Genomic DNA, 13,832 nt, shown 5'->3' with positions numbered 1-13,832 from the left:
TTTTCGAGTTTTTCAGTATTCGCCTTGCTTCAAAAGTGCCGATTGGACAATAGTTGAAGTTTGTGATGATATTGAATTTATATAAAGACTGCCAGCAAATTCGATGCAAAACGTGTGCCACATTTCACTTAGAAACATATCACGTTGCCTTACACATACTGTTGTCGTGTCCTCGCGGCAAAAGTTGTAAATAAAAATAAATAGATTCTTTGCACTGTTGTAAGCACGTCGCCAACATGTTTACGGTCCCAAATGTTTCATCCATATGTTTCGTATAAAAGAACCTGCACAAAATGAAGAAAAGATGGGGAGTTTTCTACTTTTCTGTGTGAACACCATTTTAACAAATGCGGAAATTTCTCTTATTAAACTTAAATTAAATTGAGCAATAATATAAAACAGTGATACTATTTTAATAAATATCGATCTCATGGTCGATAATTTAACCACACAAATATTCCTGAATGTAGCCCTACCCACAATATTCTCGTATCTCTGCGTAATAACTTGTACTCTTATTAAGAGGAATAAAATAATTTCTACATGAGATTTCTGGAAGAAACATTTTTCGATAATAACTATAATATGACAAACCGTTGCACGAAGTCTTACCTTACTTTTATAATTATGTAGAATATGTGTCTTTTATCGAAATTACAAAAAGTATGTCAACACGGCTTCCGAGCAAAAAAAAACTGTTTAAAATATGAAATCGGTAGTTTGGGTGCCCCTTTCTTTGAATGTGAAGCATGTTGGTATAAATTCATGTTCTTCCAGAATCGAAATGTGATTATAGAAATGTTATTCACTCCAAAATGACGGATACGGCTTCGTGCATTGTATCTGTGTACCTATATCTTACGTTAAGTTGAAAGTTCACAATATTTTTATATAAAATTATATATTTAGTTATTTTAGTTGAGGTCAGACTTTGTGCTAAAAACTATATGCCGATGGCTAGCGATGTTCTAAACATTTTCAGGATCGAATACAAACGGATTCCAATTTCTATGAAGGCAAAAACAAATATTCAGCCTTTTTCGCTTTTATAATTGTTATACAATATCCCTTAATTCAAAACATTAACATTTAAATAAATAATTACTGGTGTGATTTATTTGTAGTGGTGTGATTTATTTGATTCGAATTAACAGATCTGGCAGACAAAACTAGTGAAACACCAGCGACATGAAATAATGGAACTTTTAAAGGCGGAAATAAATACCATCTGTTTTCTGCCTCCAAGCAAGACAAAAAGACATAATTATTATACAAAGACCATTTTCCTGAATTTATTTCAGTTTTCGTAAATAATTTACCGTTCAAAGTTGGATGGTATTTTAGTAAACTTTTAGCACAAGGAACAAGTACACTGTTTGTTTGACTTTATATTGTTTTTCATTCGCATACTTCACATGTTTTTTATTTGTAATAAGGTTCAGTGTCTTTCAGTTAAAAAGCAACGTAATCTTTGAATACATTTTAGATCGAATAACATCTATTGGTTAAGTGATTATAACGATTGAATCGTTAAGCAGCCTTTATAATTGTACAACACAATCACAGGATAAATAAAATTAGTTATTTCCTTGTATAAATTTAGAATTCTTATGATAGGTTACTTGTAATGCTTATTTCAATAACATTTTGGATTGTATCGCCCACAGTGAATATTATACATTTAAGCGTATGGGTAAGTTCGGATCGCTTAAAAAAAAGCGCTATTCAATTGGCTCTCAACTGGTTCGCGACCCATTTTCGGCCGGAAATGGAGCTTTTTGCCGCCGTACAAGTGTTTTATGAGATCGATTTTACTGAAACTTTGCAGAAATAATGTTTAACAGCTGACATCAATTATAGTATTACTTCTTTTTAATGCAAATCTTACAAATGTAATCGGGATCTGTCACTTTAAAAACACCCCTATATTTACATAGAAAATGCTTGAAACTGTATTAATTATTCGCCCACCTAATAAAAACAATGTTTTCTTAAAATCCAGTTGCTCTTTTATTGCAAAATGATATGTGATGCCTATACAGTTTGTGTTTGCGAAATTCTCATCGAAACTAGTGCAAAAACACTGAAAGGAAGTCGAAATTAAGGGGTTTTATTTAAAGGGGCCTTTTCACAGATTGTGGCATTTTTAAACTTATTCATTAAATGCTTTATATTGATAAATGTAAACATTGGATCGTAGAAGCTCCAGTAAAAAATCAAGAATAAAATTTAAAAAAGGAAAAGAACATTGCCCGGAGCAGGTTTCGAACCAGAGACCGCTGGAGTCCTGCCAGAGTCCTGAAGTAAAAACGCTTTAGCCTACTGAGCTATTCCGCCGTGTACACATTCTTGACATATTTTATACTTTATATAAGCAATCTTCGTAGTTTCACAAAATTTAACGACAAAAACAGAACTCTCCAAATTATTCAATCGTTTCGCGTTGCAACGCTTCATAATTTTTAGGTTTTAAAATCGTCAAAAGATGCGTATACTGGCTATATTAGAGCATTGTAAATGTTCAGTATTACTGTTTCCTCACAAATATCATAACTAAAACGAAAATTCGCGAATCTGAAACAACTTTTTTCAATTTTGTCAATTTACCAAAGCGTGAAAAGATCCCTTTGATAACTTTATAAATAATACGAAATATTTTATGAAAAATTTACTTAATTGTACTTATTAAACAAATCAGACACTACAAGCAATGAAATCAACTACAAAAGGGGCAATGAAGGGATGTTCTTGCTGTAACAAAGTTTTTAGTCTTATTATTGATGGGTACAGGAACTGTGGGAGCGTTCCAACAGACACCAAGCATTGGTTCTACCCACGAAACGGACTTTTTCTATTTTAAAACTTTTTCGAACCGAGTATAAATGAATAGGTTTAAAATACACAACATTTGAAGTTTGAGTCATATTGTATAACGATAATTCACAGAACTATCATATAAAACTTGTAGATATCATACACAACTTTAATAATGACAGGACACAGGTGGTAAGCGTGTGGCTATGATGTTAATTAGTGAAAACATCATTTTGAATGATAAATTATCACATTATAATTATACCATATGAAGTAATGGCTGTTCAAAGCGATGCACCCCGTTCTCGGGTGATTTTGAGTTGGATACCTTGTTATATATATATATATATATATATATATATATATATATATATATATATATATATATATATATATATATATATATATATATATATATATACATGTATATATATATTTGATTTTTTTTTCCAGTTAATTTTATTTTTCATTATAATATAATTATTTATCATTCAAAATGATGTTTTCACTAATTAATATCATAGCCGCACGCTAACCACCTGTGTGACAAGAAGTAATTTGTTACCACATTACTAGTGAAGAACTTGGAAAGCACGTGCAACTGAACATTTACAAAATTACTTCCTATTTATTGGTAAACTTTTGCATAGACTTATAGGTAGAATTTATTATGTAAAGCAGCACCATGCAATTGAGCAATTGAGTAGTGTAATTTTCACTACGAAAACAAGCCCACGATTCGCTACGATTTATCACATTAATTGAAGCGGGAAGACTCGTGACGGTCTACTATTCAGTTAAGGCACTGGTACGATTGAGTTACTTCGAATCGTGGGGTTCGGTTAAAGTCTCGCGAATAGGGTCGCGACTTCATTACGATGTGTAAGAATCTACTGCGACTGTACTACGAACGTTGCAGATCGGTCACCACTAAGCTAGGACCTCACCGAACGCACCCATGAATAAGGCGCCAATATCTATTGATATTGATCATTATTAACAATGTGACCTACATTCTTCTGTGTACATGGCCTCCGTTCCTTTTTTTGGCACCAAATCAAAATTGGAAGTTCGACGAAGAGCAGCTGTAGTACTCTTCGATTGTATTCTTACTTATCTTCCCCCTGCCCTTGCCTTTTCTTGCTATTTTTGATTATTAACAAATTCCCTGTTATTCATACAAAGCCCTAACAAAGGAATGACTGAAAACCCGAGAAGCTCTGTTTATATACCACACCCATTCTCCAAAAGTCGTGACAGTTTCGTAACTAAATCGCGAGAATCTCAGCGGGTTCACAACTCACGCGGGGTGAACTCGTGAGAGTCTTGACAAAGTCGTAGCTGATTCGCAGACAGATCACGTGATCACCAATTTCCCGATTGAGTCACGAATTACCTACGATACCATTACGACGCCCAAGAACGCACTACGACGTTGTTACGAAGCAACTGCGATTAAAATCAGTCTTGGAGGTCCTGGCAAAATTTTAAACACGTTTAAAATCTGGTCACGATTTTCCAGGAACTCACGAGTTGCAGGAATCACTTACGACCGACCCACGACTAGCTACAAATTAGTTCGGACCTTCCCCGATTGGGCTACGAATATCCCCGACCTCGAAATATTGGAAATCGGGACAAATCGTGGGGAATCGGGTCTTAGTGGAATACCCCTATAACAAACACTTTCGCGATTTTATGGAGGGATTGAAGTGTTTTTTTTAAATATAACTGTTGCCTTTTTTACATGTCAAATGTTATTAACTTGCGTGTGTAATTTTTTAGAAAACATATTATCGTTTAACCTTTGTCTAGTTCACGAATTAAGCCCTAGTAGCTATAACCAATTAAATTGCTTCGAAGTTAATGAAATAATTTGCCCATTAATATGGTCAATGTAAAATGCTGGAATACCTATAAGCACTTGGATCTTTTTTTTAAAGAACGCTACGCTTGCTCGAGAAAATCTTGCGTAGATTGTTATTATTTGTCTGAAGTAATCAAGTCCGAGTTCGGCGATGATGCATCAGCACTAAAAACTGAAGCAGAAAAGATCTAAGGTTCACTAACAACCATTATGCTACGGAAATACTTTTGAATATTTAAGATATTATTACGTAAAATAAAACGCACATATAATGAATCGAGAGAGCGTTTTAAAATGCATTCCTTACGTGCAACATTCAGGTTATGGAAGCGATTGATGCAGTTTACGTGCAATCACATCAACTTTATCAGAAGTTTGAGATTATATCAAGGTCAAAATGTGTGCATATTCCATATGATGTCTGACATTGATGCAATGTAGTGTTACATGGTTAATATTCGCTGGATTCCAAGCTCAAACAATTCGTGGACTTCAATTCTAGGGTCTTCGGCTTCCATTTTTCAAAACAATGGCAGCCATGGGTTTCTTGCACAGGTTAGACGCAAACGTGCGTGTTTGAATACAATGTACTTGCATGTGCGCATAAGAATACGCGAGGAGCCCGTTGTCATGAACGCTTATCATTATTAGTTTTAAATAGTAATAGAATGACCTTCTCCACGGAACACGAGTCTCTACAGGGTAAACTTATTAAAATTACATTTTTAATGATGCTACAGTTTTTACATCTGTATTATGGATATATTTTGAGATGTGATGGTTCAAAGTAAGATCTCAACTTTTATGTGATGGACATATGCCTTGCCTGTCATGAGCAACTATGGGAATAAAACATAACGTAATAAACAGTTTGTAATAAACCATATTATAAGGTTAATTTTATTAGTTACCTTGCGTATAATACATAACTAGTGTGAAAATTGTAACAACGCGTACATCTTCTGTTTCAACATCATATTGTCAAATTAGTCATCACATAAACACCAGTAGATAAACGCTATCAAATAACATTGTTACATGTAAAACTACAGTATTATTTCAAAAAGGGACAAAATTGTCACAAAACCAGGTTTTCATTGTGAACAAAAAATCTGATAAAGGGAGACAACTCAAACTGAACTTTTGAAATGAACAAACAAAATTAACCCCTTTTGTAAGTTTGTTTCAAAATAAATCTATTTTTTGTTGTGGCGACCTTGACATTGGAGATATTGACGTGATTCTTTTGTGCGACACACCGTCCCATGATGGTGAACAAATGTGCCAAATGATTTTAAAATCTCACAATGAACGACAAAATTATGGCCTGGACAAGCTTGTTCCGCCCGCCCGTCAGCCGACATTCGCCAATCTAATAACCTGTTTTTTCCTTTGGAAAACCTGGTTAATAATAAATAGGTATTTTGTCTCAACATCGTTTTAACAACATGCATTATTTGTTTTATTCTTAATTAAAATATAAATGATATACACACCTATAAACTCATCCACTTATGGCAGAAAACAGTTTCCAAAATCATATTTGCAAAACAAAATTCATTTTTTAAAGGTATCATCACAGTAAAACATGACCATAATATACTGTTTCCCAACTTAATGTTGTTCCAAAAGCCAGAACAGTTCAGTCGAGAACAATAATGTCTATATCCATTGGTTCTTCTTTGGCCTTTGATCTACTCTCTGTTTTGCTCTCTGCTTCTTTAAGAGAGGCTTTCATTAACTCAGGTGAAGACAACATTGACAGCAGAATATTGGGCATGGGGGATGAGGCCCCAGACTTGCAGTCAGAAGTTGTGGGTTTCAACGGGGTAACATTCTTACTAATCACCTCCTGAGCTGGGGTTGAAGCTGTACTTACAGCAGAGGGCTTCTCCTTAGGGCTAGACAAGTTGGTTGCTGCTTTGACTAAGCCTGAAGGTTTCCCACAGGTAATTGATTTCTTACTAAGAGGAGAAAACATGTCCTTGATACTTTTTTGATCAGGTGGCACTGCAGCTTTCCCTGGGGTGGTTTCACTGGCGTCCGTCTTGGCACTCAATTCCATGACTTCAATCTTGGCTTCAACCTTGGTGTGAGCCTCTTTCACAGGTGCCGGACACATGGCCTGAATCTGAGCAAGCGACATCGGCTGAGCAAACTGTACAATCTTGGGAACTGAACTCAGTTTGGTGTTTGCCCCAGAGCCTGAGTCCTCAGCTTTAGGAGTGTTAGTCTTGTCCTGGGCCCACTTGGGTTCCTTCACACACACGTACTCCCAGGAGTTCGGCAGCTTCAGGCCCTCCATCCCGTACTGCTTCAGCACGTCTGCATGCACGTACCAGCACACCTTCTTGTGGTCAGGCCGTTTCTCCCGCACAGCTATAGCTGGAATCTTAATATCCAGCTGTCTTTTTGATATACACACTGTAGAGAACTCTGGCTGATCCAGTTTACTGTCATTCAAGACCTGGTCCGACTTTTCGTCCACTTCCATGCTTACGTCCATGTGTTTAGAGGTGTCTAGGGTGGTGTTCTGGTCAGGATTGGTCTTCTTGTTCCAGTAATGGAAGAACTCCTTGACCAGGTTCTTAATGCCCATGGGATTGCCATGGACCAGACGAATCAGGTCTGGCATCGCTGAATTAAACACAACAGTTTCCATTACTTGAACAGTTGAAAAATAAAGTGGACAGTAGAAACTAAATTATAAATGTAGAGCTACTTATTAAAATTAAAGTAGAAATCAGAAAAAACTTTTATTTAATAAGAGATGCACTTATTTAAAATACCAAGGAATTAGTATTGTTCTGTTCTGTAAAGAATGTATGACAAAAGCTGCAGTCATGTCGTTAATAAATGTGATGGTTGAAAAAATAATTGATATGCCCCTGTAACCTTTACCTTTAATCTCCATTTCACATTTTTTAAACGCTCAAGTATGTAGATTTAAAATATCAGTCTAAAGGATTGTGTATATTTTGTTTAAAAACAATTTTTGTTTAAAGCAAGAGATGTGTTTGTCAGAAACACAATGCCCCCTACTGGGCCGCATTGAAATAGAATTTCTATTGATAATTTGGCAGGTATAGAAATCATCTCCCTTTAAAGGTTATTACTTCCCTTGAATTTTGTCCAATCCAACGGGGTGGGGGGTGGGGGTGGGGAGGGTCTCACAGTCAATTATGACCATGTCAGACATCACTGACAATCAAGGCCTGTGGTTTAAAGGAGATCAAAGCCAGATCATGTATCTATGGACATACCGGTAAGTCCACAGGTATGTAATGAAAATCAAAGAAATTAGAATTATATCATTTTAATAAAAAACTTTAAAAATCAATCATTTGGGTTATAAATAATCAAAATAATAAATCTGTACAGTAACTGTGAAAAGAACTTCGATTCTTGGTAAGGAAATATATAATATGAGATTTATAATTATATAAATTATTGCCTTGAAAATAATTGTCTGTAACAAATCTCTATTTTTAGAAGCAAATAATTAAAAGCCACTACTGTGACTGTAGATTCACCACTCAAAATGTGAAACTCCATGAGATACACATGCATGCCAAATATATAAAGTGGCTATGTTCAATATTGAATAATTTTCTCCCTTTTTAAAGCTAATTACTTCCCTTAAATCTGTATTTTTACCGTAGACCGCAAAGAATGACCTGAACCTTTTACCACAATGTGTTTGTCAGAAACACAATGCCGCCTACTGCTCCGCTTTGATTTATTTAACAAAAATATATACCTGGGCAGGTCAGATAACTATGTCCATTTAAAGCTTATTACTTCCCTTGACTTTGTTTTTTCGACCGTAGACCTTGAAGGATGATGTTCACCTTGAAATTTTACCACTCAAAATGTGCAGTTCTATGAGATACACATGCATGCCAAATATCAAGGTGCTATCTTTAATATTTAAAAAGTTATGGCCACAGTTAAAGTTTTTTCGGACGGACGGACAGACTGACATACTGACTGACGGACAGTTCAACTGCTATATGCCACCCTACCGGGGGCATAAAAATACTGTTTAAATCATAGAGATGATTGACTAAGTAAGGACTACAAATCACAACTTGACAATCTTTGATAAACTGGAGATAAAATTGTCTCTCACTATGACTCCCCAATATTTACAAGGATTTTATCACTACTTGTATAAAAAAGAGAAGCTGAATATAGGTTCCGTTACAAGTGTGTATAGGCTTCTACACAATCACTAAATACATTAATTCATATTTACATATATGCCTTATCAGCATTATATTTTCAGTTTCAGCACCAACTTTAAAAAATAGTTTTCTATCCTTTATTATAAATTGATCAAGCTACAAGAAACGACGAATATTTTTTTTGTAATATGTTAAAATACTCCCCCGCAAAAATGGAAGGGCTAAGAGCTATTCACAATTCTGTGAGAAAAGCAATTCTGAATGGAACTCAGATTGACAATGGCATAATTCAAAATTTTAAACATTAAAACTAACCTTCTTCTGGGACTGCTTTCTTCTGAGGGTTTGACTTGGTCTTTTTCTCCTCAGTTTTATCCCCGTTTCCACCGGCTTCGCCACCGTTCCTTGCGATGGAGTAACTTGTCTCTATTGGGCATGACGTCAAACATATGGCCTGTAAGGAAGTGAACACAAGCTGTACATTTGCTTTGTATTCATGACTGGGGTGTGATATTGGTTAGCTGTACATTTGCTTTGTATTCATGACTGGGGTGTGATATTGGTTAGCTGTACATTTGCTTTGTATTCATGACTGGGGTGTGACATTGGTTAGCTGTACATTTGCTTTGTATTCATGACTGGGGTGTGATATTGGTTAGCTGTACATTTGCTTTGTATTCATGACTGGGGTGTGATATTGGTTAGCTGTACATTTGCTTTGTATTCATGACTGGGGTGTGATATTGGTTAGCTGTACATTTGCTTTGTATTCATGACTGGGGTGTGATATTGGTTAGCTGTACATTTGCTTTGTATTCATGACTGGGGTGTGATATTGGTTATTGTGGGAAGATGATTACCCTACAACCTCTCAAGGTTCACAAAAGTCTTCACTTTTACATAGATTTTGATAATTAATAACCTTTTTGTATTTATATTTATTAAGTTTAAAGAAGCCATCTGAAGTGGATTACATAATACAACCTTAGGCATTGCAGGCCTTTACTGCCCTATGCCAGGGCTCCGAAATTGGTCCATATTCCCAATGCAAATCTGGTTGTTTTTTTCCCAATTGAAAAAAAAAAATCCCAAATCCCTCCCCAATTTTTTTTTTAAACCTTTAAAATATACAAGTTAACCTGATCCAGGGTAGAAAATATAAAAATATTGCATAATTAAATTATCAGTTGCCTTGAATTTGTTTAAAAAACAGTAAAATATGTTAAAATGATTATTAAGACTTTCCTTATTTCCCCCAAAATCCGGCGTTTTGCGCGATTTTTTTCCCCTCAAACAAGATGTGTTTGTGAAACACAATGTCCCCCTATATGATGTTTGACCTTGAAGGATGACCTTGACCTTGTGAAGGATGACCTTGACCTTTCACCACTCAAAATGTGCAGCTCTATGAGATACACATGCATGCCAAATATCAAGTTGCTATCTTAAATATTGCAAAAGTATTTATAAAATAAGCGATTTGGGCCACATATATTTGACCTCTGACCTTGAAGGATGACCTTGACCTTTCACCACTCAAAATGTGCAGCTCCATGAGATACACATTCAGGCCAAATATCAAGTTGCTATCTTAAATATTGCAAAAGTATTCATAAAATGAGTGATTTTGGCCACATATATTTGACCTCTTACCTTGAAGGATGACCTTGACCTTTCACCACTCAAAATGTGCAGCTTCATGAGATACACATGCATGCCAAATATGAAGTTGCTATCTTCAATATAGCAAAAGTTATTGCAAAATGTTAAAGTTGGCGCAAACAGACAAACAGACCAACGGACCAACAGACAGGGCAAAACATCATGTCCCCCACTACTATAGTGGGGGACATAAAAAGGCCAGGCCCTTTCCCCAAAATCAGATTTAAAACCCTGCACTTATTACACATGTTCATAATATTTTGTAATATTTTAATTAAATGTTATCAAAATAGTCGTTATTTACCAGGTAACAGCTTCTTTGAAATATAAGAAACACTATTTACATGCGATTATTATTCCCAATTGAGCCAGTTTTGCGATTAATTTTTTCCCCAAAATGGGATTTTTCACGACGCGAAATTCCCAAAATTCCAGTGTGGCGTTTTCCAAAAATGGAGCGGAAAAGGCCTGCGTTGAAGGTCTTTAAACCAAGTTAAAAAAACAACCTATTTTGGTTATAAGACTTTGACAAGGAATAATAAATTCTAACAAAAATTAATATAAGCTTTGTTCTGAGAAAACTTGGCTTAATTCATGTGCGTTAAGTTTTGTCTCAGATTTCCCTTAATGAGCCTTAAATAACCATAATCACTGACCTTGAACTTGAGGAGTATCTGTAGCTGCTGTGCTGCGATGGTGGTGGTGGAGTCCTGCCAGTGACAGCCGATGGCGAGCATCTTGAGGGGCTTGGCCTGCCGTCTCAGCTCGCTCTCCCAGGCTGCCTGACGTACACGCTGTAGGTCCTGCTTGCTCCGTGTGTCCACCTGCTCAGGGAACAAGGACACTACATAGAATCACCAAGTCAATTCATTATTTCTTTTATGTGGATTTTTGCTTTAAAACACTACTTGTGTTGACATACCAGCAGTCAGTTGAACTACCCATCCTCTCACTACTTGTGTTGACATACCAGCAGTAAGTTGAACTACCCATCCTCTCACTAGTTGTGTTGACATAACAGCAGTCAGTTGAACTACCCATCCTCTCACTACTTGTGTTGACATACCAGCAGTAAGTTGAACTATCCATCCTCTCACTAGTTGTGTTGACATACCAGCAGTCAGTTGAACTACCCATCCTCTCACTACTTGTGTTGACATACCAGCAGTCAGTTGAACTACCCATCCTCTCACTACTTGTGTTGACATACCAGCAGTCAGTTGAACTACCCATCCTCTCACTACTTGTGTTGACATAACAGCAGTCAGTTGAACTACCCATCCTCTCACTACTTGTGTTGACATAACAGCAGTCAGTTGAACTACCCATCCTCTCACTACTTGTGTTGACATAACAGCAGTCAGTTGAACTACCCATCCTCTCACTACTTGTGTTGACATACCAGCAGTCAGTTGAACTACCCATCCTCTCACTAGTTGTGTTGACATAACAGCAGTCAGTTGAACAACCCATCCTCTCACTACTTGTGTTGACATACCAGCAGTCAGTTGAACTACCCATCCTCTCACTAGTTGTGTTGACATAACAGCAGTCAGTTGAACTACCCATCCTCTCACTACTTGTGTTGACATAACAGCAGTCAGTTGAACTACCCATCCTCTCACTACTTGTGTTGACATAACAGCAGTCAGTTGAACTACCCATCCTCTCACTACTTGTGTTGACATAACAGCAGTCAGTTGAACTACCCATCCTCTCACTACTTGTGTTGACATAACAGCAGTCAGTTGAACTACCCATCCTCTCACTAGTTGTGTTGATATAACAGCAGTCAGTTGAACTACCCATCCTCTCACTACTTGTGTTGACATAACAGCAGTCAGTTGAACTACCCATCCTCTCACTACTTGTGTTGACATAACAGCAGTCAGTTGAACTACCCATCCTCTTTCTGAGTAAGATGGTTCACTAGTGCTTACTGTACAAACTTATGCTTGTAACTGACCTATGCCTATGATGATTAAGAGAATGGCTGTCAACAATGACCACTTCACAAATGGATGAGCTGTGAATTGAACCTCCTACCTTTAGAGTTGTAGCCAAGGGCACTACAGACTGAGCTAGTAAGCCTGATTTGACATAAATGTGCATCTGAAATGGACTCGGAAAACCCCTGAAAGTATGCACAGGAGAAAACCAGTCATCTGAAAGGCCAAAACTTCAAGCTGATTTAATGATGGCAGTGATTTTTTTTTGCTTTTATGACTTAAAGCCTGTGCCTTTTGGATTGGGAAAATTAGCGCGATCAACCATGAAATTGGGAAAAATAGCGTGATAAACCATGAAATACTTTTCCTTCAAAACAGCATCTTAAAAGTTATCTGCTATTGTCTGCTGTTACAAGGTAGAACCCCATACCTCCTCCTCATCTTCTATGCCCTCCCCGTCAGAGAGGTAACCATGAGGCACCATCCAGTCATCTCCCTCCTCCTCATCATCACACTTCTCCTCCTCCCTCTCCTCCTGTAACACAGGGCAATTACAGAACAATATAGCAAATCAGGCATAACAGAGTACAATATCAAGAACAACATAGCAAATCAAGTATAACAGAGTAAAATATCAAGAACATAGCAAACCATGTATAACAGCGTACAATATCAAGAACAACATAGTAAATCAGGTATAACAGAGAACCATATCAAGTCATTCGACGTAAAATCAATATAAATAAAGTTTAAATCTTCTTCGGCCAAACTTGCAATAACACCCCAGAATTCTGGTGAATTGATACATTTGTTTTGACACATTTGCTAGACTGGTGTGTTACCTCGTCCGAGGAGACTGATTCGCCAGGTTCCTCCTCCTCCCACTCATCATCACTGTCAACCTCGTAGTCAAACAGGCCCTGCAAGCAACAAGTTAAAACAATTGTACTGTCAACCTCGTAGTCAAACAGGCCCTGCAAGAACAAGGGCTGTTTGTAAAACATGCATGCCCCCCATATGGGCTATAAGTTGTAGTAGCAGCCATTGTCTGAATATGTTTTTTGTCACTGTGAACAACGGTGGTGGTGGTGGTGGTGGTGTTTGTGGTGGTGGTGGAGGTGGTGGTGGTACATTAATTTCATTTTTGCCCGATGTTTATTGATACAATGCCTTACAAAAATGCAGTTAGCCTTACATTTGGTAAAATTTAAATAAATTACAAGGGAGGCAAATGCTGTAACAAAAAGAACATGCATAAACGGTAGTTGTTTCCCTTGTTTGAACCATGCTAAATCCTTAAAATGCCTATTTCCAGTAACTGTGACCTTCACCTGTGACCTTGACCTTTGACCA

The 13,832-nt window shown here is 36.8% G+C and overlaps 2 protein-coding genes across 2 annotated transcripts in view; one reads left to right on the top strand and one right to left on the bottom strand.

Moving 5' to 3' along the window:
* Nucleotides 1-13,832, top strand: part of LOC127880267 (uncharacterized) — a 536,299-nt gene that overhangs the window by 261,626 nt on the left and 260,841 nt on the right. The gene's annotated exons all lie outside the window — the stretch shown is intronic.
* Nucleotides 5,552-13,832, bottom strand: part of LOC127880262 (chromatin assembly factor 1 subunit A-A-like) — a 44,992-nt gene continuing 36,711 nt past the window's right edge. The window contains exons 12-16 of the mRNA XM_052427585.1: nt 13,322-13,399; nt 12,910-13,014; nt 11,187-11,354; nt 9,184-9,322; nt 5,552-7,318 (exon numbers count right to left, since the gene is read on the bottom strand). Coding sequence (XP_052283545.1) covers nt 6,324-7,318; nt 9,184-9,322; nt 11,187-11,354; nt 12,910-13,014; nt 13,322-13,399 — 1,485 coding nt within the window. The 3' untranslated portion in view covers nt 5,552-6,323. The remainder of the gene's footprint in view (nt 7,319-9,183; nt 9,323-11,186; nt 11,355-12,909; nt 13,015-13,321; nt 13,400-13,832) is intronic.

The sequence above is a fragment of the Dreissena polymorpha genome, chromosome 4 (assembly GCF_020536995.1).
Source record: "Dreissena polymorpha isolate Duluth1 chromosome 4, UMN_Dpol_1.0, whole genome shotgun sequence".
Lineage (NCBI taxonomy): Eukaryota > Metazoa > Mollusca > Bivalvia > Myida > Dreissenidae > Dreissena > Dreissena polymorpha.
This window is presented reverse-complemented; position numbering and strand designations above follow the sequence as displayed.